The 27,408-nt window shown below is 42.9% G+C and overlaps 1 protein-coding gene across 3 annotated transcripts in view; it reads left to right on the top strand.

Annotated features, from left to right (window-relative positions):
* The window catches only part of SNTG2 (syntrophin gamma 2), a 420,613-nt gene that overhangs the window by 320,234 nt on the left and 72,971 nt on the right, over positions 1-27,408 (top strand). For all 3 annotated transcript variants that reach the window (XM_061626228.1, XM_061626227.1, XM_061626229.1), the window contains exons 11-12: positions 10,081-10,119; positions 26,607-26,723. In XM_061626228.1, the coding sequence (XP_061482212.1) occupies positions 10,081-10,119; positions 26,607-26,723 (156 nt within the window). The remainder of the gene's footprint in view (positions 1-10,080; positions 10,120-26,606; positions 26,724-27,408) is intronic.

Below are 27,408 nucleotides of genomic sequence, written 5' to 3'. Positions count from 1 at the left end.
ACTGCCACTGATGGTGAAATACTCCTCCCTCCTCTTTCCAAGCAAGATTCACATCAGTGTGTATGCTGAAATGGGGACAAGTACATATGCTACATTTAAAAATGCATGTCTGGGTAGCTTGAATGAGGAAAATCATTGCTCATATGCAATATGGAATGCATACATGCAGGGGTGTAGTTGTCCAGGGTCTCATGGGATCTTTGGGAGGGAAACAGGGTTCCATCAGGTTCCATATATCTCAAGCATCCAGTAGCCATTCAGCATGAAATGGGAATGTTAGCCACTGTGAAGAGTCTTCTAACATGCTTCCTTGTCCTTTCCTGGTGATTGCAGTCAATCAGAGTGAAAGGAGGCGAGTCAGCCACCGAGAAGCCTCTTCCCACACCCAACACTCTCCCCTTTGGTGCTTATTGGCTCCCAGGGATGTCAGCTGTTGTGGGAGAAGACATTAACAAGGATCTCATTCTCAACCCAGCAGCAAAAAGGGGGGGAGGGCATGGCTGTGGCTAGAATGAAGGGGTCCTGCACTTCTAACTTTGCCACTACACTACTGCATACATGCTGAAATGGTAGATATGAAGCAGTCTTCAGAGTTGGCTCCGCCACAAGAATCTAGTCACAGTAAAGCGACAGCCTTTTCTTTTTCTTTTTTACAGATATGGCAACTCAAACTACCTCATTCATTTCATCAGAGGCAGTGACTCAATGCATGCATTCCAAAACCAATGTGTGGTTTTGCCATGCTCATTGAAACAAATGGGGCAACCCACATTCAAGAGCTGTATATCCACCAGTTTAGTTCCTCTCCCCCATTGGAAGTTGATATTTTGACAAGTGGAGCTTTTCAGTGGAAAAGTAGGGCACCTGGGCATAAAATGGCATTTGTGAGACAGTTCTAAAGGGAGCCGATTCCAGTTGAAAGGCTGTGCTCCCCACCAGTAAGCTCTAAAGATTACTTGGCTGGAGAACTGCATTGCAAAATTTGGAGATGTGTGAGTTTGGAAGGATGGCTGTGTTTCAGTTCCGGTATTTGTAAAGAACTCTGCCAGGGTGTCAGCTCCCAGACCCAGGGCAGTTGGTCCTGGCCAGGCACAACCTGTGCCTCCCTTACCAATGCCAACCCTGTAAGGTAGGTACACTGCCACCACCCCTTAAACCTGGTCACCCACTCTGGGCAAGGGGAAACCCAAAGTGCCAAAAATAGACCTGCCAAGGATTACAAAAACAAAAGTGTACTCTTTGTCTTGGAGCCTTAAGGCAAAATACCCAGTTATACAATATATCTGTGGCTAAAAGGCCAAGGTGCTGGATTCTGAACCAAAATTCCCCTGCAATGAACACACACTGGTAAATAAGAGGTAGTCTTTATTAAAATAAAATTATAAGTGCAAAAATATAGCAGTAAAATAATTCCTTAAACCAAGCACCCAGAAGGTTAGGTAAAATTCAAAAATAGAGAGAGTTTGATCACAGGACAAAAATGGCAGATCTGTTTAGCCTATTCTTTACTTATACCTCATAGCAGGACAAGCAAACAGAGATGTATGGCCTGGATAGCAATAGGAAGATGGAACCCCATCATCAGGTAACACCAAGGAACATTGGGGAACAAAGACCCAAACTTTAGCTCTACTTTTATTGGGAAATAGCCTGGCAATAGCCAGGAATTAATAAGCCACTCAGAGGGTTTCCTGATTATGAAATCTTCTAGAGCTTTTGCATCTAATGGTCGCACAGTTTCTCCAACCTTCCCAAGCCTGTGCCTTTGCGGTACTAGTCTTGGGTGGTAAGCAGGCATTCTCACTAATTGCCTAATTGATTGGATTCAGCTGTGGAAACTGACAGTCTCTCAGCTTTCTGGCGGTCCTAATTTAGGCAAGATGTTTCCCACACAATTCCCTGCCACAGAACCATCTTTATTAGTAAACCTTAGCAAGCCAGGCATTCTTAACACGTTCTTGACAGTATTGTTTCAGAAAGTGTGGATTAGATAGCTTTGCCTTGTGTTAGAATTCTGTGTTAGAATTGCCTTTAATATGTCTTTAACCCTTTTTTTAAAAAAAGATGTTTTTTAAGTTTTTTTCAAAATGTTTTTAACGTTTTATTTTAATGTATTTTAAGGTCTTTTTATGATGTTTTAAAGTGTTTTTAGTGTTCTGTTTGCCATCCTGGGCTCCTGCTGGATGGAAGGGTAGGGTATAAATAAAATAATAAATAAATAAATGCAAACTGAATCAAAGTTTTCCCCTACACACTATGCCACACGCAGCTCCTCCTCGAAAGACTGGAAGGCTTCTTCTATTATGTTCCTTTAGGGCTTTCTGGAGACAGTCTTTCACCTGAAGCTATGGAGGTTCCCCAGGTCTATCCTAGAGCTTGCACCTCTGAATGCCACTTACTGAGGAGCAACGGTGAGACAGGGAATCATAGAATAGTAGAGTTAGAGGGGCCTATAGGGCCATCAAGTCCAACCCCCTGCTCGATGCAGGAATCCAAATCAAAGCATTCCCAGCAGATGGCTGTCCAGCTGTCTCTTGAATGTCTCCAGTGTCGGAGAGCCCACTACCTCTCTAGGTAATTGGTTCCATGTCGTATGGCTCTAACAGTTAGGAAGTTTTTCCTGATGTCCAGTCGAAATCTGGCTTCCTGCAACTTGAGCCCATTATTCCGTGTCCTGCACTCTGGGATGATTGAGAAGAGATCCCGGCCCTCCTCTGTGTGACAACCTTTCATGTACTTGAAGAGTGTTATCATATCTCCCCTCAGTCTTCTCTTCTCCAGGCTAAACATGCCCAGTTCTTTCAGTCTCTCCTCATAAGGCTTGGTTTCTAGTCCCCTGATCATCCTTGTTGCCCTCCTCTGAACCCGTTCCAGTTTGTCTGCATCCTTCTTGAAGTGCGGAGACCAGAACTGATTGCAGTACTCAAGATGAGGCCTAACCAGTGCTGAATAGAGGGGAACTAATACTTCACGCGATTTGGAAACTATACTTCTGTTAATGCAGCCTAACATAGCATTTGCCTTTTTTGCAGCCACATCACACTGCTGACTCATATTCAGCTAGTGATCAACAACAATTCCAAGATCCTTCTCTCATGTCATATGGCTGAGCCAAGTATCCCCCATTTGGTTTCTTTTTCCTAAGTGTAGAACTTTGCATTTATCCCTGTTGAATTTCATTCTGTTGTTTTCAGCCCAATGCTCCAGCCTATCAAGGTCCCTTTGAATTTTGTTTCTGTCTTCCATGGTTTTAGCTATGCCCCCCCAATTTTGTATCATCTGCAGATTTCATAAGCGTGCTCTGTACCTCCTCATCCAAGTCATTAATAAAAATGTTGAAGAGCACTGCGCCCAGGACTGAGCCCTGTGGTACCCCACTCGTTACTTCCACCCAGTTTGAGGAGGAACCATTGATAAGCACTCTTTGAATATGATTCTGGAACCAGCTGTGGATGCACCTGATAGTTGTTCCATCCGGCCACATTTAGCTAGCTTGCTAATCAGAATATCATGGGGCACTTTGTCAAAAGCTTTGCTGAAGTCGAGATATATTATGTCCACAGCATTCCCACAGTCTACAAGGGAGGTTACCCAATCAAAAAATGAGATAAGATTAGTTTGGCAGGATTTGTTCTTCATAAATCCGTGTTGGCTCCTAGTAATCACTGCATTGTTTTCAAGGTGCTTACAGACTGACTGCTTTATAATCTGCTCCAGAGTTTTTCCAGGGATTGATGTTAGGCTGACTGGTCTGTAGTTCCCTAGTTGCTCCTTCTTGCCCTTTTTGAAGATAGGGACAACAATAGCTCTCCTCCAGTCATCCGGCACTTCACCAGTCCTTCACAATTTCGCAAAGATAATAGACAGTGGTTCTGAGAGTTCTTCAGCCAGTTCCTTCAATACTCTAGGATGCAGTTTATCAGGCCCTGCCAATTTGAACTCATTCAAAGTGATTAGGTATTCCTTGACCATTTGTCTATCAATCTCAAAGTCCAATCCTGCCCCTTCTACTTCATGTTTCCTGGGAGGGTCATATACCCTTTTTTGGGAGAAGACTGAGCCAAAGTAGGAATTGAGGACTTCTGCCTTTTCTTTGTCACCTGTTATCATTTTGCCATCCTCATTGAGTAGCTGTGCCACCATGTCTGTTGTTGTGGGAGAAAGCATTAGTAAGGATCTCATTCTCAACCCAGTAGCAAAAAAAGGGGGGGGAGGGGGAATATGTGTGATTTTGTTCCAGCTGAAAGCCAGGTGTATGGGAGAAGGAGGAAAAGAGAAAAATATGTTGGATGGGTGGGTGACAAGAAGAAAGTGTGTGTGTGTGTGTGTGTGTGTGAGAGAGAGAGAGAGAGAGAGAGAGAGCGACCAATAATATGGGAACAATACAGGGGGGGAAATCAACAGGTTAGAAAGCAGTTTTAATAACCTGCATCAAGTGGAATCCAAACCCATCTTTGAACTAGAAAGTTTTTCCTCAGGGGGAATCACTCAATGGTTAGACAGATACGAAAGCAGTGTTGTAGTTTAGTTTGCTATTCATAAAGGAACTGCTGTCTCCAAGCTTGTCTAAGTTCAGTGTATTGACTGTCTGTAACTTATCACTCCAGCCATCTTGGGAATGAAAAATCTGTAGCCACAGAGTAGCTGAGTAAACATAGGGATGGAAAGACCAATATCTATTGTTTTAAAACATATATAGAAGAGTTCTAGATGGCTTGCTTCTAGCATTTTAATATTAAAGAGCTTTAGAGTGCTCAAAACATACCACATCTATCCATGTTTCTCAAACAATGGGCTGGGGCACTCCAGAGGGCCCTGGGCCACTTTAAGGTGGGTCTCAGCCTACCCAGTGCCTCCTCACTTGTGCCTGTGCTGCCCTCTAGTGATTCCACAACCTCTTGGTTGGACTGATGCCAGCATCAGCAACTCCTTACATGCTGAGTAAAGGTGGCCTGGAGACACAGATGTTCAGTGGGGAGGAGGGAAGGACAGTCTCACTTGTTTAAGGAAATTAGAAGGGGAGATAAAAGAGTAATGTTTATATTGTTGTTGTCTGGGAATAAAAAGGAAGGGGATAAGTGAGGAAATCTGTTATAGGAGGAAGAAATGAATGTAAAAGGATTAAGGAGAAGAGATGAAAGGAACTGGCAGGTTGGGTTCTGGTGGTGGTAATAAGGTGTACTTGGAGGGAAGAAATTGCAAAAAAAATGGGGGAATACTTTGAGAGGCATGCGGGGGTGGCAAGGAGAAAAATATAAAAGAAAAAGCTAATAATCTGCTAATTATGCCAAAATCTGTCACCATTTTGTGACTGGTTCTGCCCCTGTACCACCATTTAGTGAGTGCTGGGCCTTGGTAATTTTCAGCTAACTCAAGGGTGCCCTGAATGTAGAATGTTTCAGAACCCCTGACATACATCGTATCAGTAAAAACAGGATAAAATGGAGGATAAAATCAGTGGATTGACTCCAGTGGGGTCTGGGTACAAGCAGAATGGACTTCTCCTTGCACAATGGAACGTTCCCTTTCTCTTCTCCTCCCTGCAACCCCTTGCACATCCCCAGAACCTGTTTTGGCAGTTGGGAGATTTTGGAGGGTTGTAGGGAGAAGAGAGGCAGGGGAAATCCTGCTTTACAAGCAGAAGTCTGCTTGTGCGACATTGGATTTCGCTCATCATCATCATTATCATTATTATTGTCATCATCTTCATCCTCATATTGTAGATGCAGCAAAGGTACAGTGCGGATGAGAAAAAATGGCCTGTTTTAAGGCCAGGTAATGAGTTCATTGTTGTGATGAGGATTTCCTAATTTATTGTGCAGCCTCTTAGCCATTATTTTAGCTATCAAAAGATGCAATGTGCAAATCTTTTAGTAAGCATTTTAAACTCTCATTTCAATAAAGGTATAAACTCTATGCAGATGATTGAAAATAGCATGCAATGAGTGCATGGAGGGAGGTGCAGGATTGTAGTAGCAGGCCCCATTCCGTATAGCCTATAAGATGTATGCTATTTAGGCACTGTCCATACAGTCAGTTTACAGATCACATAGATAGATCCTACATATGTACAACTTGTAGTAGTGCCTGTACCCTGCATCTGTATCCAGATGTGTGTATTCAGAACATTAAAAATGCAAATACAGCAGGTTGCAAATGTAGGTCAAGTATGCTTCTGTTTCTAGAGCAAAAATATCTCCCAGATTAGCTTCTGTTATATCCAACCAGCTTATCTCATGGAATTTCAGAGTATTGTCCTCTTAATTATGTTTTAAAGTATTATGAATGATCCATGCAGAAAAATATTCACCTCTATGAAGGCTCTTTATGACAGCTGTTTATGAAAGCTCTTTAGGCATATGGTTTGCTTTTGCATGATTCTGATAAAAACAAAAAGCAGTACATTAGGATTTCTCCTGAGCCTGTAATTATTAGAGAAATATGAGAGGCAGGAGAGGATGCCAAGCACCAGAACAGATAACTATCTTCGCCCTTTCTCCCAGTGAAGACCTTAACAGAGTCTATACTGCAGGACACAATTGGAAAGGAAATATGTATTTGGCTATTTTAGGGAACAATCCTAACTATGCAACCCAGCATAGTTAAATTAAGCCAGAAAGAAGTATGCCAGATCCAAGTACGCTGAGCTGGCCAAAGCATGGCAAAGGGGAAGCCTTTAAAACAGTATGACTTACACCACCCCTTTTGCTGAAGTAAGTTTCACCAGGGTGCCAGGTTATGTGACCAAGCTGAATGGAGTTAGCATCCAGCATGAGTTTCTCCCCACCACCACCACACACACACATAGAGTCCTGAGTCCTGCCTCCAGAATGCCCTTGGCCTTGGTTGAGCTGGCTTAGACTGAGCCGAGATGAAGGACAAATGTTGGTGTATCTCTGGCTGAGCCATAGTTGGGGATTTCAGCTGAATTGGGATCTCTGAGCCAGAGATCCACCAGATCCTAACTCGCTCATCCTAGTGGATCTTGGGTTTGGATTGTACTCTTAATGTTCTAATTTTTGTTTTGCTATGCATATTGTGGTAGGATTTTCCATTACTTTCCAAGTAAGCAGTTCCAAACCAAATGTTGAATTTATGTTTTTATAAATGAAATATAAATTGAATTTCACAAAATTTATCATCGTTATTAGTAAGCTTTCTAAGGTCGTCATAAGAAACTGAAACATTGATCTTAAATTAGGTTTACAAGACAGAGATTACAATTTTGTACATCTGTAATCACTTACCTATTTAAAAGAGAATAATTTGTAGAACACCATCACCTAATCATCTGTGATGTTCAATATAAATTAGTTTAAAAGTTCTTGAATTCTGGTTTTAAAAAGGCCAGATTATTCATTGTACAAGAGAGCTATGATCAAAGCTCTCAAGCTTGTGTAAAAAAAAATTAAAACAACCATTGTGGGCCCTGATGGTTTTAGATCAGCAATTCTGGGAAAGAGTGGTAAACACTTTCAGTTTGCAACATTTATTTGATTGAAATCCCTCCCCCTCCAATTCCCTACTGAAGAAAAAAGACAAGTACAATATTGATTCAGCAATGTCTGATGGGGGAATTTTTCATCAGGGAATTTGAGAATGAATAGGTTATAAACTGTACAGATTATTGGTGTGGGATTTGTAGACTGCAATCCTATGTACACTTACCTGGGAATCATTCCCACTGTAATGTAATTACACTGTGTGTAATGTGGAGCAAACATTATTTATTATTATTTATGTGAAACATTTCTATATTGCCCTTCATTAATAATACCAGGGCAATTCACAACAATGCAATACAATTCCAATAAAAACAACACATTAAAATACAATGAAATACATCACAATTCACAATAGATTATCCAGATGTATACTAATCCACAAAGCCAGGTGAACAGATGGGTCTTTATCAAACGTTGAAAGAACATCAGCACCTTTTTTAGGAGGGTAGATGGTTCCATAAGCTGGATGCCACAACAGAAAAGGTTTTTCCAGTTTGTCACAAGATGGACCTCATTAGGTTGTGACATGATCAAGAGGGCCTCAACCAAAGATCTCATCATATGGGCAGGTCTATCTGGGAGAAGGCATTCCTTCAGATATCCAGACCCCAAGGGCTTTATGTCAACAAAATAATCTTAAATCTGGTTTGGTAGCAATTTGGCAACCAGTGTAGTTCTTTCAGCTTTCAAAATATCTTTAAGGGCAATCCCACGTATAGTGGATTGCAATAATCCTGATTTTAGATTACTAATATGTGGATCACCATGACCAGGCTATGTCTGTCCAGGAATATATCCACTGCCCCTGGCTTTCATTGCTAAAGTGCATATGGTAATGAGGCTGCCTTGTCCTCAGTTGAAACTTTGAGCCCATCCATTTAGCTAACTTCTCTTTAGTGCAACTGGCAAGGGTTTCTAAGGTCTCATACAAAGATCTTTCCCAGGCCTACTACCTGAATTCATTTTTAATCTGGGATCTTCTGCATGCAAAGCATGTGTTCTACGATAGAACTATGGCCCCTGCCTCAAGGTACGAGCTCCCACCTTACTCTGACATGGACAGTTCACTGGGGACTGCGAAGTGCACAGTGCTCTTAAGCTGGCTTCATCAGACAAACTAGATCCAGCCTTCTTTTCCCTGTTTGGACAGTTTTCTGTGAGAAGTCAAGGGCAGCTAAAGGTCTTGGCTGGCCACTTAATGATTCTTCTGCTTGTTTTAGCAATTGTAATATGCTGTGCTAGATGCTGTGTGATTTTAATTGTATTTTTATTGCTTCTTTTATTTCTTATTTATTTCTTATATTGTATTTTATTGTATTATAATAAAATACAATAAAAGAAGCAATAAAAATGCAATTAAAATCGATATAATATAGACATGTCGTGGACCACATGAATGAAGCTCACAGACCACTGGTGGTCCATGGACCACAGTTTGGGAACCCCTGGTCTGTCTCTTTATTGTAGGAAAGATAGGATGAATCCAAAGAACTGTGAGCAGACGGGGAGGAAGTTGCTAGTGCTGTTCCTCAGACAAAGTGCTCTAAAATGGATCAATCTATTTCCAGTTTCACAGTCGTTCATTCCTAAGTCCATTCTGTCTGGTTTCTGCATTAATATACAATCTTTTTTTATATAAAAAAAAATCAGCACAAAATGTATTTAACTAGATATTTTCTCACAAAAAATCTGAATTTCTAAACTTATTTTATCCTAAAATGCACATTTTAATATGCATTTTGGCACTTTTTTTATGAGCCAAGAACAGCATTGCAAATGTTGGAAAAATACTAAATCCAAAGAATAATTACATTCAGATACATGCTTTAGTCCAGAAGATACATAGCCGGTCAGTTTGCTAAAAAAATGAATTCCTTAAGCATCCCTGGTAATAGGTTCTGTAGCAGTTCTCATACTTGTATACAACAGCAAATCTCTGCATTTAGTTTCTTTTCACATGCTGTGAGCTTTAAACAGCCCTTCTATGAGTGCAAGATGTGAAGCACAATTTTGAATCTTACCTGATGGTCTGAGGTTTAGGCTGTCGCCAATTCTTTTCTGCATATGCCTCAACATACATGGCTTTTAACAGTGACTGCTGCTTTTATTTCTCTCTTTTAATTTTACTTCATTTTATTTATTTATTTATTTATTTATTTTATTTGTATCCCGCCCTTCCTCCCAGCAGGAGCCCAGGGCGGCAAACAAAGCACTAAAACACTTTAAAACATCATAAAGATCTTAAAATACATTTTCTGCCAGTGTGGTGTAGTGGTTAAGGTGTTGGACTACGACCTGGGAGACCAGGGTTCGAATCCCCACATAGCCATGAAACTCAGTGGGTGACCTTGGGCCAGTCACTGCCTCTCAGCCTCATGAAAGCCCTATTCGCCATAAGTCGGAATTGACTTGAAGGCAGTATATTTACCGTACATTTAACATATTATGATTGTATCCTAGTTTACCGTATAGTTGGCACTCTTGAGACTGGAATCAAACTGTCATTATGAATGAAACATATAAGATACCATAATCTTGTTATGAATTATCAACTATATCTAATCTTTTTCTGCAGATGAAGATGGCAAATAAATGCTGTTCACCCTCAGATCAGGTATGATGTTCATTTTTATTCTTAAATGTCTGTCATTTCATTTTTTTATTTCAATTAAGAAACAAAAATAAATTAATCATAAATGAGTTCTACTTTGCCTGGGACATGCCAAAGGTTATCTGTTTTAAGTGACACTGGAACATACACATATAACTGCAAGCTTTAAATATGCATTCCTTCAGGGAAATTTCCCATCTAACGAAACAAACATTTCAACAATTAATAAAGGATCCATAAAAGAAGTTTTGAAGTTTTCAGAATCACAACAGATGATGGTGATAGGGGAGCAACTGCTTGATGTAATATCTAATTAGTTGGCTTGTTTTTTAAAAAGTGTATTTGGTCTATTAAGGTGTTTTTAAAAATATTTTCTTTACTTCCTTAATTGGCTGGTGGTCTTCCATCCTAGTTTACCAAGCATGAACTATAATCTTGCTATCTGTATGTGGAAGGCAGGCTGCAGAGATTTTGCATTCATATACAGGCCCGATGCCAGTGGGCAGCCAGGTCAGGCACTGGCTGAGTGTCCCTGTGGTTGAGAGGGGGCCCTGGGGCTGGGAGGATGGAGGTCCCACTCCAAAATCTGCACCAGCATTGTGTCGCAATCGCAAATCATGCCCTGCAACCCAACACTGGCCTGGATTGTGGCACAGGAGCTCCACCCTCCCAAGCATGCCCCCCCTGCAGCCAGTGTGAGCTTAAATAGGCCTGGCTGCACAACCTCTCTTGTTGCCGCCGTTAGCCAAGATGACAGCATTTTTTGCAATAGATCAAACAAGTATTTCTAACTGACCTTATCAAATGCTTTATGCACATCAAGGTAGATAATTGTGCATGCTTCAACATACAGAGTTACAGCTGCTCTTGGAGTGCTTCCACACAGCAGTTTGTTGTGGGCTTGGTGTTGCTCATGTATGTGAGATTTATGTAGCACCCCCATGATGCCTTCCTCAGAATGCCATGCCATATTGTTTTCCCATTTAATCCAGATTTACTGTTTCCACAGAAATTTTGTTAAACATGGAAGTGGTAAATCTGAATTAAATGGGAGTGGGGAAGAAAAATGTGGGATGGCATTCTGATGAGGATGATGTTGTATGGATGCTGCACAAAAAAATACACGTGTGAGCAGTACTGAATCCACAATAAGATGCCATATGGAAGCACCCTTGTTTCAGTAGCCTCTGTGGAAGAAACGTCTGGATGTGACAAGGGAAGGTCCTGCCAGTATGCAAGGGGAGCAGGGAAGAGGGGAGAGTTGCAGTTGAAGGGTGAAATAAGACACTGACACTTCAGCTTGGGTTGAACAAGGGCCACTTTATTAAATTACAACATACAAACCCAATTTAAAGTGACCTGCAGAGGGAAAATCTAGGTGCGGGACTATCTCTAAGCAAGTAGCTTGCCATACAGCTCTTGGGTGACAGTCCCTGCAGAGGCAAGGGCAAGCCCATCTGCTTACCCCTTACCCCTGCCACACCTTGTAGGTGAGTAGGGGGGCCTTCCCACGTCATCCCCACCCGGGGTTGCATAACCCTTGGGTAGATGAGATAAGTTAGCCCCAGAGGCAGCCCATATCCTGTCCTCGAGCCGCAAAGCCTTGCTGGACAGGCCTCCGGAACCCCCAATCACCTCCAAAGGTACTTAAGGGAGCCACCTAGCTGTCCTTAACTATTTCCCTTCCCGCACCTTCCCACCACAAAAGGGGGACAAATCTCTATTTAGTCCCCCTTTGCCCCACTGCCGAGGAGCACCTCTCGCAGACACCCCTGCAGTTCCCCAAGAAATATATCGTTACCTGTGTCAGACAGGTGAACGCCATCTGCCCTGTAAGGTTTACCCTGCCAGTGCCGAATGGTGGATGTGGGATGGTTAACCCACCACGTGGAAGAAGGGCCAAGCGAATCCGTCGGTTGACCGTCTTCTGCGCCCGATCTATAGCCCGTGGATCCCATACCCCACACCACTCCCTCCGCGGGAGCATGTCTGACCATATCAGACGTATGCCAGGCCACCGTTGCCTAATAAGCTGCATGTCAGCACATGCTTGAAAGATGAGGGCCTTACCCTTCATCAAGCCAAGGTCATTCCCACCGAGGTGGATGACCAGTACCTGCGGAGTAATCCGTGTCGCATGTTGCTGGAATAGTGCGGGTAGGAGCCCCTCCCAACGCATTCCTCGCCAGCCAAGCCACTGTATCGCCGCCCATCTGCTCAGGCCCAACTGTGAGCCGGTGCTCGAGTTCGCTGCCCTTCGAGCTGCCCAGAACACCATGCTGTGGCCGCAAATTAAGATCTGTGTCTGCCCTGTTTCCGACCAGCAACCTGTCAACATAAATGCAATTGTTAAGCTTCCACAGTCCCCATCCTTCTAGAAAGGGCGAATATAGCCCTTAAAAGCGCCAGAAGACCAATGCCCAACAGCCTGTATCTGTGCTTGGGGAAAACCAAAACCTGCTGCTGTAGAAGCAGCTCCAATTCTAAAGGAATGGGTACCAAACTGTGCAGGGTTGTGGCCAATCCCCTGTAAAGCCCTTTTCGTTAAAACCCAAAACTGGTAAATGGAAAGGGGATCCTGGTTTGCATGGGTGAATAAATATCATGCACTGGGACCCCTATCTCTCAAAAATGCTTGCAAAGCCCGTACAGGGCAGAGGTTAGGCACTGAAGCCGGGGCCAAACGCACGCGTCGTCCTTTACAGCTCTGGTCTGTTTTAGACCTTCTCAGGACTATACAGGCACAACCTCCTTCTATGGAGATATCTGTGAACTGGAGGGCACGCCCAGATAAGTCTCGCTTAGAGCACGCCACTACCTCACCAATCCTGAAAGCCCCCAAAAACAGCGTGAGGGCCACCGCATGAATTAGCTTAGTTTCATAGCTGGAGGAGCAAATTGCTTCCCATTGCTCAACCATGCGCAATAACATGTCTGGTGAAATAGGGCGACGGGAATCCGGTGGGACGGGTTGGTTGCGAGCCCACCCTGTCAACATGCGGCAGACCCTAAAGTCCCCAGCATGATCCGAAAAGCCACCAGCCTTCGCTAGAAAGGAAAACCCCAGCCAGCTTACGTTGAAGAGCACAGACTGACATGCCGCATCGCTTGCCGTCCACCAGGAATTCCATGATGTGACTCACCGGAACAGGCCACTCCAGAGCATAGCCCTTGGCAGCCCAAAATTCTTGCATCGCCCTACCTGCCCTCCGGTAACTGGCAAGCATGCTGGGGGCAATGGATAGGCTTATGGCCCTCTCCGATTCCGCTCTCCAATCTCCCAAATCGCAAGGGGCATTGCTTCCGGCTGAGCCCTGGCCCACGGTGCCAACTGATGGAAACGATCCATCTGATTCCGTGACAGAGCATCAGCAACATCGTTATTAATGCCAGGAACATGCCGTGCCCGAAACAGAACATTAAAGCGCAGGCATTGGAGAACGAAGGAACGGATGAGACCCATAACCCTGGCGTTCCTGGATGTAAGGGAATTGATAACCTGGACTGTGGCCATGTTATCACACCAAAAGTGGACGGTAGAGTTCTTCAACTCCCCAGCCCACAGATAGACTGCCACAACTATTGGGAAGAATTCCAGAAAGGTCAGATCCTTGACTAAGCCTTCTTTCACCCATGTCTGTGGCCATTGTCCCTTACACCAGGAAGACCCAAAGACTACCCCAAAACCATAACCCCCAGACGCATCCAACTGCACCTGTAATTCAGCCTCTAATAGTCGGTCTTGTCTCCAAAAGGATATCCCATTAAAGTCCTGTAAGAAGGAGGATCACACAGCCAGGTCAGCGCGTAATGCAGCTGTAACCCGAAACCTATGGTGGGGCCGTGAAAGCCCCACCATGGCATCATAGACTCGCCTTAAGAATGCTCTGCCAGGTGCTATGACCCGGCATGCAAAATTAAGGTGCCCAGCTAACTCCTGAAGGGTGGAGAGAAAAACCTTCTTGGCACCTGAGACTTCTGAGATCTTCCTATGTAGAATAAGAAGCTTCTCATGGGGCAGCCTGCAGCATTGGTTGTTGTAGTCAATTTCTATGCCCAAGAAGGTCAAAACAGCAGCTGGACCCTCCGTCTTTTCCATGGCTAAAGGAACCCCAAGTTCTTCTGTCAAGCCATGGAACTGTGTCATTAAATGTTGGCATACACCTGTGCCAATGCTCCCCGCAAATAAAAAATCATCCAAGTAATGCACCACCGAATCTAGCTCAGTCCGTCTTTTAATAGCCCATTCTAAAAAGGTGCTAAAACGTTCAAAAACAGCGCACAAGACAGAGCATCCCATAGGCAATGCTTGATCCATGTAAAATTTATCATCAAAAGTAAAACCCAGCAGTTCAAAGTCTCCGGGGTGGATGGGTAAAAGGCGGAAGGCGGATTTAATATCGCATTTGCCCATGTATGCACCTGGGCCACAAGCGCGCACCATGCGCATTGCAGCATCAAAAGAGGTGTAATGGACCGTGCATAGACTGTCGGGAATGAAATCATTAACCGACTGTCCATGCGGGTATGACAGGTGGTGTATTAATCGAAATTAACCTGGGGCTTTTTTAGGCACTAAACCTAATGGGGATACCCTAAAATGAGGGAAGGGGGGTGAATGGAATGGACCAAGTACTCACCCTGCCTATACCTCTTTATCAATTTTCAATTGCACAAGTGCTTCCATGCCCATGAGAGATTTTAAATTGCGGGACATGAAGGCGACTCTTGGGCCATAATAAGGAATGCGGAAGCCTGACAAAAACCCATGTAATAAAAAACTGGCATCCCCCACTGCTGGGTAACCGGCAAGTAAGGTCCGCAGTACATGAAGCTTAATTGGGGAGGGGCCCTTTTCCTGGAGCAACTCCAGGTGGGGGCTGCTTTCTGCCCCCTTGTTGGTCCCTACCACCACCCCTGTAGAATCTATGCCTGGGGCAGGCACTGGAAGGGTACGCAGCTCCACAAACGGCACAGTCATGTCGATAACGACAGGGGGTGCGTGCGCATACCCCCCGGGCATTAAATTCCCAGCACAACTGCCACGGTTGAACCCCCTGCCCCGCATTAGCGCAGGGAAGGGTAGCAGCCGGCTGCCTGCTGAGAAGATGCCCACTGTCACACCTATCCCCAGTCATAGCCCTGGCAGCAGCCATAAACTGCAGCCATAGTTCGGGTTCTTTTTTGTCCCACCATAGGGACCTGTCGCATGCCACCCGCATACGAAAGGCCTCGTCGTAAGACAGCCAGGCCAGCCCTGAGAACTCTACATAACCTCGATAGATGATGTCTAAGTACTTCAAGAGAGACAGCCCCCTGTGGGGCTGCCTTTCCATCAGCACTCCAGCATATATAAAAAATGCAGGCAGCCAGTTGGCCCAGGTATGGTCAACCTTCCGGCGCCTAGGTTTCTCAGCATCACCATCAGCATCTTTGTCCCTATCCCTCTTGGGGAGTTCCCTATATAACAAGGAAAACAGATCCACGTACTCCCCTCACCAGATTTTTTCTTTCGTAGAAAGGAGCAAGTGAAAACCTAAAGTGACTGATGTGTCCTCAAACGGGATGGCATTAGCAGCCACAGACCCCGAAGGGTCAGACAGAGCACCCAGACTTGCCATTGCGGTAGGCTGTAGCTGTTCCCCAGCAAGTGCGGCTGCGGGTGCAAGCCCATCAGCTGACATAGCTGATGTCAGCACCTGTCCAGTGCCGGCATGCTGCCAGACTTGGCTGCATGCAGCCTGGAGCGGTGGCTGGGATGGTCCACTAGCTTGTGCTCGAGGTGGAGTAGTTGATACTGCCAACGGAGTGCTAGCATATGGCCCCCATGGCCTCAACCCCCAGCTTAACCCCCCAGCAGACTGAGCAGGCTGGGCAGACTCACCTGCACCCATCAGTGGCCCAGTAGCGCATGGAGCCTGGCTGTCGCTTGCAGCAGGTGACATGATCCCTGCTGCTGCTGCTGCTGCTAAAGTAGCTGCTGCTAAAGTAGCTGCTGGCCCCTCGCTCACTATCTGGCTTGGTTCAGGGGGAGTCTCCAGAGCATCCAGTCACGCTAAGATCAACGTAAGCACATCAGTATTAATACCCTGATGCCCTCAGCTTGACATACCCCGAGACTTAGCCATGGTGCGTCGCTGCCCAGCCATAACCCCGGGAGAGGGTCCAGCGCTGGCTTCAGGTTCTCGGGGAGGAGCCCCCACCAACTCCCTTGTGGGTATCCCAGGAGTGGGTGAAACCCTCCTCCCCCGCTCTAAAGCCTCTAGGCGAGCCAAAATAGCTGCCCAATGGGGGGCCTCATCATCATCTGAAGAGCCAGGTGGCGGGAGGGGGTGCTTTTGTGGAGGCCGACAAGCCTTCCCCTTACCTTTTGCACCCCCTTTTCCCTTTTTTTATGGCATTACGTTGAAAATACTCGGTTACAATTATATCAGTCAACAATAATACTCAGGATTATTATTAATGTTGTTAATGGTAATACTAATGAATCCCTTGCCAAATATAATAGGCCCCCAAGTAATTATCAATATGATTATGACTTCACAATAAAAGGGAATATCAAGGAGCTTAGTGAATGAAATCTTGCTTAAACTGGCTCTTGCTTAAACCACACTCAAACGGCTGCAGCAGCCACCAGGAGGCAGCGCAGCCTGAGGCACAGGAAAACCTCCTCCTCCCCACCAGCTGAGGGGGGGTAGTCAACACAGTCAGGCTGGGCAGTCCCCTGTGACGCGGGCTGCTACAGACACTACAGCCCCAGCGAGGCACCAGCCAACCGCCGCTGTAATCTTCCCCATCCAGGGAGATCCAAGGGCTGAAACAGCCCACACTCAAAGGCCTCAGCCTAGAAATGCGGCCGACTTCGCCGCCACCAAGCGCCTTAAAATGGCGCCGAACACGCGGCAATGCAAATGGCTGCTGCTCTCGTCCTATCTCGCTGAACGTCCCTCGCTGTCCGTCGCGACGAAAAGAGGAAGGTAGGAGGGGCTGCTGGGCTTAAATAAGCTCTCCAGCCTCTACCCCCTCCCCTCACCAAGTCGCACTTGCGTCATAGGCGCGATGCGCGACTCTGCCCTCTTTCGAGATGGGGGCAACCGCTTCACCCCCATCTGCAACTATGCCCCGCAGATCAGCTGTGTGACGTGCGGGGCGTCATAGAGCACAAATAACAGAGCCACATTCCATTTATTGTAATGTAACATGTAACTTTGCTTATTTGTCTTTGCTGCACAATTCACTCCAGATATTTTAGCAGTACAGATTCAGTAAAGGACAAATTCAGTCACTCCTATAAACACAGAGTTTGCTATCCTTACTACTTTAAATTATAAGCTATTTTTCTTAAATATATCGTGCTTCTCTAAGAGATTTTCTTGTTTTGTTTTAAGGCTTATGTATCTGTCTCAGTGCTAAAATGAAATGTCAGCCCAATAAGCATAAACTTATATATCATCTTGTTGGAACTTGTAGAATGTTTACCATTCTTGCTCTCCAAATATTAACACTTTTTGAGTCTGCCTTGTATAATTTATCAAAATGTTCAGAACATTGAAAGCACTTAATTTTGTGTTATTTTAGGAGACAGATATGCGACTCAATTTTCGAAAACACACATCAGTGAATCACTGATATTCTTTATGAAACAAAGAATTGTAGCCAACAAAGTTGTCCCCTCTGCACAAAGATTTCTGCATGTACAGCTGAACTTCATCTCCCTCTCTCTCTGCACATGTGCCCCTTTGCCACCCAAATCTGCCGAGGAGAGTTGGGAGAACCCCTAGAGCAGACTTGGGGAGGCATAGGAGAAAGAAAGGGAGGGGAAGTTCTGTTGCACAAGCAGAAATCATTGTACAAATGGGATGACTTCATTGGATACAACCCCAAATGAGATTATACCATCTGTGCAGAGAACAAACACACACACTTCTGTTCTTTGAGTTATATTTGCAGCTTTAAATAAACTTTTCTCTCCTTATTTTGCTGGAAGTCTAAAATTGGGTGTTTTTGTCAGCATATGAACTACTAGTCAGGCATCAATCTAGTTTTATTGCTATAGTATTGTGAAATGTTTTCAGAAATTGTAAAACAGATTTGTAATGGTTGCCTCTGCATATATTTTCCATATTTGGAAATAAGGTAGTTCAATGTAGAGAAGCAGAATTTTTAAAAACAGAGCTCTTGCTTAACCCCCACTCTTCATTGCCAACTGAAATGAAAGTCTCCAGTACAGATAACTGCATTTGCTCGCATTGGTTGCTTTCTACTCTTGCCTATCCTGGTCTTCCCCTGACCCCAACAATTAGAGTGGCCACTTAGACATAATCAAAAAAGAAGAAATTTGTCGCAAAAGGGACAAAGTGATGACACAGATTTGCACAAAATCTCCATATGCTAATTCATACATATAGATGCAAATCTAGAAATCATTGCTATCATTTAAATAGATATACAAACAGCTCGCCATAATGGGAAAGACTGTGACTAGGTAGTTTATGCGCCTGCTTAGTCTGTTGTCCAGGTGCTGCCAGCGGTTTATAGGTAACTTCAAGCCCATCCCTGCTCTCCCTTCTAATAGTTCTTTATCTTGGACTGAACAGCCCTTCAAACAGAGGATGCCTTCAAAGAGAAGTAAGACACATGGCCACCCTACTAGCAATCAGACTTTAGATCGTAAACTCTTTGGGGCAAGGATGTGACCATTTTCTCAGTATTGTAAGGTTATATAGTATTGGAAGAAGGGTGATATTTATTGATTTATTGATTGCATTTGTATACCGCCCCATAGCCGAAGCTCTCTGGGCGGTTTACAACAATTAATATACGTAATACATTTTGATGGAGAAGGTTGGTGAGGATTTCTGGAAGGATAGCTGATAAAATGAAATCACTAAAATGCATTGTGTGTAATAAGTTGTGTAGCTCCAGAAACTTAGCAGTTACAACATTAATAATTTGCCCCAGTATACAGTTAAACCCGTTGATTTTGAAGAACTTAAAACGGCCCGTTATATAATTAGCATGCTAATGTGCTTTAGAACTTCAGACACTTACCCTGGCAAGTTTATTAGAACTCTCACTAGCCCTGATTGTCATTTACTTATTCGTGTGAGACATGCAGGATTTCAGAGAGGCAAAATCTGCTACAACTTCACTTTCCTTGGTTTTCACCTCCCTTGTATATAATTGCTGTCACCAACCGTTCATTTGTATTTGAATAAATAGACCAAACAAACATCCCAAAGATGCCTGAAGCTACAAATTTCTTTGCCTTCGTAATTTTTTATTGCAGCATGGCACTTGATGGCAAGCCATTAATTGCTTACTTAAAGGCAGATCTTGTTTCTAGTGAAGTTATTGTTTGCGTTTTCAACTGTATGATCTTACAACCCTGCCAGCCTTTTGTGAAATACCTATTTGTTCTTCATTTTTATGCTCAGCAGTTTGCCTTTCCTATATTTATTGTAACACTTATAATCTCCAAAATAAATTTTGCATAAAAATGCCTCATATTTTTGTTCAGTCCTTACATTATCTGTATTTTTTCACCATTTTTTAAAAAAAGGGTAAATAGCAATTCATATGCAAAGGATGTCACTGAAGCAATTTTAACACAATACAATGTTTTGTTTAATCATGGAGATATGCAGTTCAGTCCTATACATGTCTAGTCAGAAGTAGGCCCAATTGAATGTAATGGAACGTACTCACAGGCAAGCAAGTTTAGGATTGTAAGAACAGTCCTGAATTCTAAGAACTTTGCAAAGAGCTCTGCTTGCAGAATGTGTTTGTTTACATAATGGATTTATATTCCACCTTTTAAGGGAAAAAATCCTTACCAGGCAGCTATGGGACTTCACCCCTTCTCTTTCCCACTGCAGCCCTTTATCCTTCCCAAAAAGCCACTCCTGAGTGTTGGAGGACCCTCCAGAGTGATATTTTTTACAGCTGCAGAGGAATCTGCAGAAATTAGATACACCTACCATAACATGGACACACACACCACACAAATTGAACTGTCTTCTGCTCACACTTGGGCTCAGTTTTAAGTTTGTAATCAATCTCTGGGTGTCTAGTTGAAATCCACACACATAGACCTCCATCCACTACAACTGTAATACATGGGATTTTTTTCTCATAGGATAATTTGGGACAAAGGAAGGGTGGGATTCAAACCTAAATATAACATTTACATATAACTTGCAACAAACAAAATACAGATGTGACCAGGATGCATCATTATCCTGAAAACTGATTCACACCAGATATTTGTCTGTCATACCTGGGCTATATTCTTCTCGAAAAAGCTAGTTGTTTTCCCACCCACACCCCTTACGTGCATTCATAGCAAGACTTAGGCAATAGAGAACTGGGAAACAATTTACAACTATTTGTAACTATTTACAAGTTGATGCTGTAGTGTCTGTTATCTAGTAGAAATCTGATAATCTGCAGCCTCTTTCTAATCTGGATGTTTTAACCCAGTACTACCAGGCCTCAGCCTCTTCCAGGCAGCTACAAAAGAAAAATGCTAGGCTTAACCATACACATTTCTGTATGATTATACAGCCACAAGAGTGGCTGTATACTATAGTCAGCGGGGATTTTTCACATTCCGCAATGTTAAATGGAAAATATCTCCCCATGCCATTCTGAGGCTTCCCATAAGCTCATTTCAAAACAAAACGTTACAAAACTTATAGTCCTGAACTCAGAAACGCTTGCTTAACAACCCTCTCAATTTTCATGGCGATACAGAAAACAGTCAGAGAGAATCGAGAGTTCAAAGTCTAAAAAGAGAGAGAAAAACCTCAGAGCCCTTTTGGACTTTTTTCTGCGAGTTCTCATAATCTGTTGAAATTCATTAAAAATCAGCCATGTTCACAGAGTACCTGTAATCCTAATACTGACCTTGCCCCATACTCTGACCTTCATCTACTGCAGTTTAAAAGTTAAAAAAATGCCTGGTTGATTTTTAATTAATTTAAGAAATTTTGGCTGGAAGCCTATTATAACGCGGGGCATGCTCAGTAAGGACCAACTGTCAGTGTTCTAAAAGCCTCACAGGTGCTGGGCTTGGCTAATCAGAGGGCCACACCCACACCAGACTTGATTTCACTTGAGACAGTCATGGCTTCCCTCAAAGAATCCTGGGAAGTGTAGTTTGTGAAGGGTGCTGAGAGGAGACTCCTATTCCCCTGAGAGAATGGTTAACAGTCAGCCACTCTGATTGAAGGTCTGTGAGAGAAACAGGGCATGTCCTAGCAACTCTCAGCACCCTTCACTAACTACACTTCCCAGGATTCTATGAGAGAAGCCAAGATTGGCTTTGAGCCATGGCTTTGAGAGAAGCCATGATAAATTCTTTTACATTGTTTTTAAAAGATGTGTTTTTAAATTTGTATATTTGTTTTTAATGTTTTTAGTTATTGTAAACCACCCAGAGAGCTTCGGCTATGGGGCGGTATATAAATAGATAAATAAATAACGATTGTCCAAAGTGTAATAGAGGCCTGGTGTGGATGTGGCCAGGGACAGCTTTGTTTTAAATTTGGGTGGGAGGTAGGGTTGCCAGGTTCAGGGCCTGAGACTGATCCTGTATCTTTAGGAGAAGAGAAAGTCAGCCAAGTGCCGGTGTTCTTGCAACATTGTAATGGGAAAAACCACAAGGTAGAATTCTCCCTTCCCCCTGCCCAACTTTGAAAGATACAGAAGACATCTTGGTTGGCAGGCCCAGCCTGGTCAGTTTTACCTATCCTAATCATGATTGCATAGGAGTATATCTGATTCAACTCAATAATCATACAAATGATCAGACCTGCCTTTTCCCTCCTTCCCCTTTCCTCTCTCTTTCTCCTCCCCTCTTCCTTCTTCTGCCTTCCTTGCCCACTCCAGCCCTCCGTCTCTCCCCCCCGGTCAGTTTTACCTATCCTAAGCATGATTGCACAGGAGTAAATCCCACTGAACTCAATAAACATGCAAATGACCGCATCTGTCCTTCTCTCCTCCCCCTCCTGCCTGCTCCCATCCCAGTCCTCCCCTCTGCCTTTCCACCCCTCCCCCTCCTCCCCAATCCCCTGTGGTCAGTTTCACCTATCCTAAGCATGACTGCCATGTGTGTGTGTGTAAATCCCACTTAACTCAATAAGCATGCAAATGATCAATCCATTCTCAGCAAACTTGCACAGGATCCCATTTCTTACCCCGGATTAAAAAGCAAGGAAATTCACTAATAGGCAAAAAACCTTGCAGTTTAAGAATGTACCTATAGCCCACAGATATTTCTACCAAACTTTAAAAAGCAGGGAAATTGGCAGCTATAGTGAATGCACCAGGGGAGCAGGAGACCTGACCTCCTCTCTGAGATATTGTACTGCCCTACAAAGTTGTCAAAATGCAAACACCATTTAGGTTGGTCTTTCACAGTCCAATCCACTTGCTGTGTAGCTTGGAAGAATTTGGTAACATGTGCCTCTGAGCATATGGTGAGTGGTGGCAACACCTGTAATCAGCTCAAATAATAGAAAGAAGATATGTCCTGTGCTGAGCTTGTTTTAGCCGGGAGGAAGCATCATTATTAAGACAGTTGATATAGTTCAGATGGTCACTTTAAATATGTCTGATATACTTTGCAATTTTAGTGAAGTTTTCTATAGGAAATCATTTTCTTTTGCTTTTGTTTCTATGAATATGTGACGTACAGCAACACTTTGCAAAATTTATACTAAAAAAACTCCCCAGTAGACCTCAGAAGTGTCTCAATTTGCACAAGATAAAACAGTGGAAAGTGAAATATATTCTAGCAAAATTCTGGTGTGTTCTATGTTTTTAATTGATCGTGAACACCTTGCCATAAATAAAGTGGTTTAAACATAGCAGGCTGAAAACATGCATCCTCTTTTTTCCAACAGCTAGAGTCATTGCTGAAGTAGCAACATATTGTAATCAGTCTGATTTTACATCAAACTGCAGTTTCAGTTTCAACTGTTAATGCACCCAAAATAGAAATAGAACATAACCTCCAATATAAAACACAAAAGGCTGTCTTCACCATCACATGACAATGACCACTAAAAAGGCTTTGAAATTAATAAAAATACATTTGACACAGACTTCTAGGATGAATAAGGAGGGGGGGAAATTTTCTGGTTTAGATTCTCTGTACAAACATTAGTAACACAGGAAAGAAGCAAAGTAAGAAGAACACCAACAAACATACAAAAATATAATTCTCCATCTTTGGAGATGGCAGGTGTTGCCACCACTCACCATATGCTCAGAGGCACATGTTACCAAATTCTTCCAAGCTACACAGCAAGTGGATTGGACTGTGAAAGACCAACCCAAATGGTGTTTGCATTTTGACAACTCTGTAGGGCAGTACAATATCTCAGAGAGGAGTTCAGGTCTCCTGCTTCCCTGGTGCATTCACTATAGCTGCCCAATTTCCCTGCTTTTTAAAGTTTGGTAGAAATATCTGTGGGCTATAGGTACATTCTTAAACTGCAAGGTTTTTTGCCTATTAGTGAATATAGACAATAAGCTTCTAAGTGGCTAACGCACAGCTCTTTGACATCTGAATTCACCTATTATATCAGACTATTATAAGATGGTGTCCAAATGGTTCAAATTTATTGAAAGCAAAACAACCCAGCAAGAGTCAAAAGTCACACTTATCTAAGGGCAGTTCCACCCCAACACTAAATAACACTACATACTCAGCGGCAGAGCAAACTGGATACAATTATTATTCTGCCACCATCAACAATGGAAAGGGAATATGTTCCAGGGTGCTCTATCTGATATATCTGGCAATAGGAATCCTTTGTACTCAAGCGACTCTGTTATTGTGTCCCATTGCAGCAATATTTAATACCTTAGGAAATGGAAGACATCTTAGTATTTTAGGGTGGGAAGTTTATTCTTCCAAGAAGACTGCAAAGGAGCTACCTGATTAAAACTCATAATGCATTCTTCTTTTAAATGTATCCAGCTCGTTTTAAAAATGAATGCAGTTCTTCATTCTCATTTCTTTCCCAGGGAGCTCACTACAGGCATTAATCCTTCAGATACTAATTTAACAACAATAATTCTTCCTCTTCACTACACAGTTAACTCCTCAGGGCTACCTATAGAATACGGTCATTTTCCCTCTTAGCATACTTTGAAGCAATGAACCAAGCCATTTTTTTTTGTCTCTTTACAGTGCAATTCTATACATGTCTCCTCATGTATGGTACAATCCTGTGCATGTCTTCTCAGAAGTAAGCCCCACAGAATATAATGAGGCTTACTCCAAGCTAACAGTGTAAATGACAACCATAGTCTGTTGTCATTGCAGCTGTTCCCTGTATCTGTTAACAGTTTGAATTCTACAGTAGGGCCCCGCTTATACAGCGGGTTAGGGACCAGGCCCCCACCGTAAAGCAGAAATCGCCATAAAGCGGAACCCATTGACTGTAATGGGCCGCATCGCGCAAAAATGATGTGAAAATGTCACAAAATGCCGTAAAATTGCAAAATCAGCTTTAAAATGGGGAATTTCCCCTAATTGAGAGCTGCCGCATCAGCGGAACACCGCAAAACGGAATGCCAGTAAGCGGGGCCCTACTTTACTCTTCTGGAACACATTGTAAAGGAGCCTTTAAAATGTCCCAAATAGTAATGCCTAATGCTACCTCATACCTTCAGAAAGTTTTCCCCACAATATTGTGCGTTCCACCCCAATCTCTGAGTGGTGAGAGATCTCCAGGTGTCCCTGTGCTTGCCCAGGGTTTGGTTTCCTTGGAAAGATGGTCTGTGGAGACTATGGTGTCCTTATGAAATGTAGCTTATGTACACACATTCACGGTCTGAGCATAAGATGGAAGGGTTCAAAGCATCAACAGTCCAATAGATCTTGCTTTTCCATCAGGCTTATAGGAGGCATCCTGACGCCATCGTCAGGGAGCAGGCCTCTTTGCGTGTCTCCAGTTCCCAGTCTTTCCTCCAACTAGCTAAAAACACAAGCCTCTCTTTGACCCCAGGACTGCAGGGCTCTATTGAAGAGTTTCAGTAACAATAGGATCTCCCTAGCCCATTCACCAGTTAATGGGCACTTGACAGACCCATTAGCCCTCCTGACCACTCTATTAGATTAATGAAGGTGACTCATCTGACCAGCCAAGCAGGTTTTCAGCTGCAGAGCCCACCCAGATACAGGGTTCCAGCTTGATAAAAACCATCTGTTTCAACTCCCAAACCCACAATGATATGCATGCATTTCAAGCACAGTTACTATTTTAAAGAATAATTGGGTTATCTTTTCAATTATTCATATGAGTTGTTTTCAAACATTGATAAGGTGAAGCTTGGATCAAACAAGTGAAAAGGCACTTCTGCTCATGAAAAGGTGGTCTTTACAATTTCCACCAATGACCATACCCCATACCATTCTAAAGGTCCCTTAATTCTCAGCAGTAGCTTTTCAAGGGGAGTGGAGGGGCTGGAAAAACCCTGTTCTGGTGGTAGGATTTTACTTACACTTCTCTGGATCCAACCCAAGGGTTTTTTTCTCTAAGAAATGTTTTTTACTGTGTGATTTTATGTAATATTCCTCTACATTTACTTGGTTATATATTCTTTATAATCTGATTAAAATGTTAATGCTATAGTTGAGAATGACATAGCAGTTGCTTAAAAACAGATAATTTTTCATTCAATATGAACACGGTTAAGTTAGCAATATAGGATTTGCCTCTATAAAGAAAAACATAGCATATTTTATTTATTTATTTATAAATATACCTGTATACCACTATTTGGTTAAAAACATCAAAACAGTTTACAACACATCAGAAACAACCACCATAGAATTAAAAAAACATTAAAAATCATTAAAAACAAAGGTCAACTGTTGCAAAAAAAAACATATGAATATATGAAACTGCCTTACACAGAGTCAGAACCATACATCAGTCCATCTTACCCTGTACTTCTTTAACAGGAAGCAGCTCTCCCATGTTTGGACCAAGTCTTTTCCAGCTCTGTTATCTGATATCCCAATTAAAGATGCTACAGATTAAATCTAGGATTTTCTGCATGTAAAGTATGTGCTCTGTCACTGAACTTATAGCTATGGCATATGTACATATTCTCAAATCTATGTGTGTGTGTTTTGCAAATAGCTTAGTTTTCCACAGCTATGGTGCTATGTACGTGACTTAAATCTGTGTTTCTATTATACATTGCTCAGCTTCTGTGCTACAATTATCTTCAACAGCTGATTTTACAGCCACCAAAAAAGAACCATGATTCAAAAACAATGTACTTTGGATCACATGAATTGAGGGTTTGCCGATTAGAGATCTTAGAGCATTAGTGTATATAAGACAAAAATATGTTCTCTTCTTCCAGTGTGGAATTGATGCTCAACAGATTATGCTTAGATTAATGTAATATATAAATTCTGGTAGGCTGAGTTGAAATTCATTTTCAAAGATTTTATTCTGCAGGTAATACATATGGGGTGGGTGAATGAGAGGCTCCGGGGTGTGGATTCCCCACAGCTCTATAAATTCAAGTTCCTGGCACTGAAGGGTTCATCATTCTACATTTTCAGCACACCACCGGTAAGCAATCATTTTGTATGTCATTATTATTGAAATTCTTTTTGTCAGAATAGAAGATGACCCTTCCAATCAAATAATGAAGCATGGTGGAATTTACTAAAGAAAGTTCACAATAACTCTTTCAGACACCTTTAATCTTTTCCTCCCATGCATAAAACATCAAGATTCATAGGAGCAGAACTATTCAAAGGTTGAATAATGGTGTCAGGGACTTCTTTGCTTTATCAGCTTGGGTTGAGGCCCTCGTGGTCTGAGCCTGGAACCTAAAGTATCATTAGCTAACTATTATATTACCATTACAGTGGAGTTTGTGGCAGATATGATAACATAGCATATTAAGATCAAGAGCAAATTCCAGAGGGTTGTGTGGTGACTTTTGATTGAGCAGCAGGGCTTCCACATCTGTAGAGGAAAAGGTCAAAAGCCCGACTGCTCTTTCAAAATGTGTCAAGAATCCATCCTGAAAGCAGAGTCTCTTAGAAAAAAATGTTCTTTTGGTACTAGATTTAGAATGCACTCTTGTATCTTTAGTTCTGGCCACTTTTGATGCTTTAGAGCAGGAGTGAGGAGTTTTAGTCCAACAAGGAAAGATACACTCAGATGCCACAAGCTAAGATGATAAATGGAGAGGTATGGTAAACAGTTCAGTGGTGTTATTGATTATTTAACATAAGAGTAGGAAAAT

Source organism: Rhineura floridana, chromosome 4 (assembly GCF_030035675.1).
Source record: "Rhineura floridana isolate rRhiFlo1 chromosome 4, rRhiFlo1.hap2, whole genome shotgun sequence".
In the NCBI taxonomy this organism is placed as follows: domain Eukaryota; kingdom Metazoa; phylum Chordata; class Lepidosauria; order Squamata; family Rhineuridae; genus Rhineura; species Rhineura floridana.
The sequence above is the reverse complement of the archived record's forward strand: the minus strand, read 5'-3'. Positions and strand labels throughout refer to the sequence as shown.